The sequence below is a fragment of the Merops nubicus genome, unplaced genomic scaffold (genome assembly GCF_000691845.1).
Source record: "Merops nubicus isolate BGI_N331 unplaced genomic scaffold, ASM69184v1 scaffold43670, whole genome shotgun sequence".
In the NCBI taxonomy this organism is placed as follows: domain Eukaryota; kingdom Metazoa; phylum Chordata; class Aves; order Coraciiformes; family Meropidae; genus Merops; species Merops nubicus.
In genome coordinates, this window is record NW_008581654.1 from 347 (window position 1) to 662 (window position 316).

At 64.6% G+C, this 316-nt stretch overlaps 1 protein-coding gene across 1 annotated transcript in view; it reads left to right on the forward strand.

Annotated features, from left to right (window-relative positions):
* LOC103768004 (myeloid-associated differentiation marker-like) overlaps window positions 1-312 on the forward strand; it is a gene marked incomplete at its 3' end in the record, with an annotated part of 657 nt that extends 345 nt beyond the window's left edge. Inside the window, exon 2 of the mRNA XM_008935140.1 lies at window positions 1-312. This exon is cut by the window's left edge and continues 1 nt beyond it. Within this exon, the coding sequence (XP_008933388.1) occupies window positions 1-312 (312 nt within the window).
* Window positions 313-316: the final 4 nt, after the last annotated feature.

Consider the following 316-nt stretch of genomic DNA (forward strand, 5'->3'; position numbering starts at 1 on the left):
GCTTTCTCCATGCTGGCAGCGTTGATGGTCTTCACCACCTCCGTGGTCTTCCCCTCCACCTTCATCCCCAGCCCCTGCGGTGGCAGCAAGTGTGCCCGGCAGGCCGTGGCCACCGCTGCCTCCTGCCTCTGCTTCCTTGCCTACGCCCTCGAGGTGGGGCTCACCCGTGCCAAGCCGGGGGACATCAGCAGCTTCCTCTCCACCGTGCCCGGGCTCCTCAAAGTCTTCGAAGCCTACGTGGCTTGTCTGATCTTCTCCTTGCTGGATACCTACGGTTGGACGGCCGGCCTGCAGTGGTGCGTGGCCGTCTACTCCA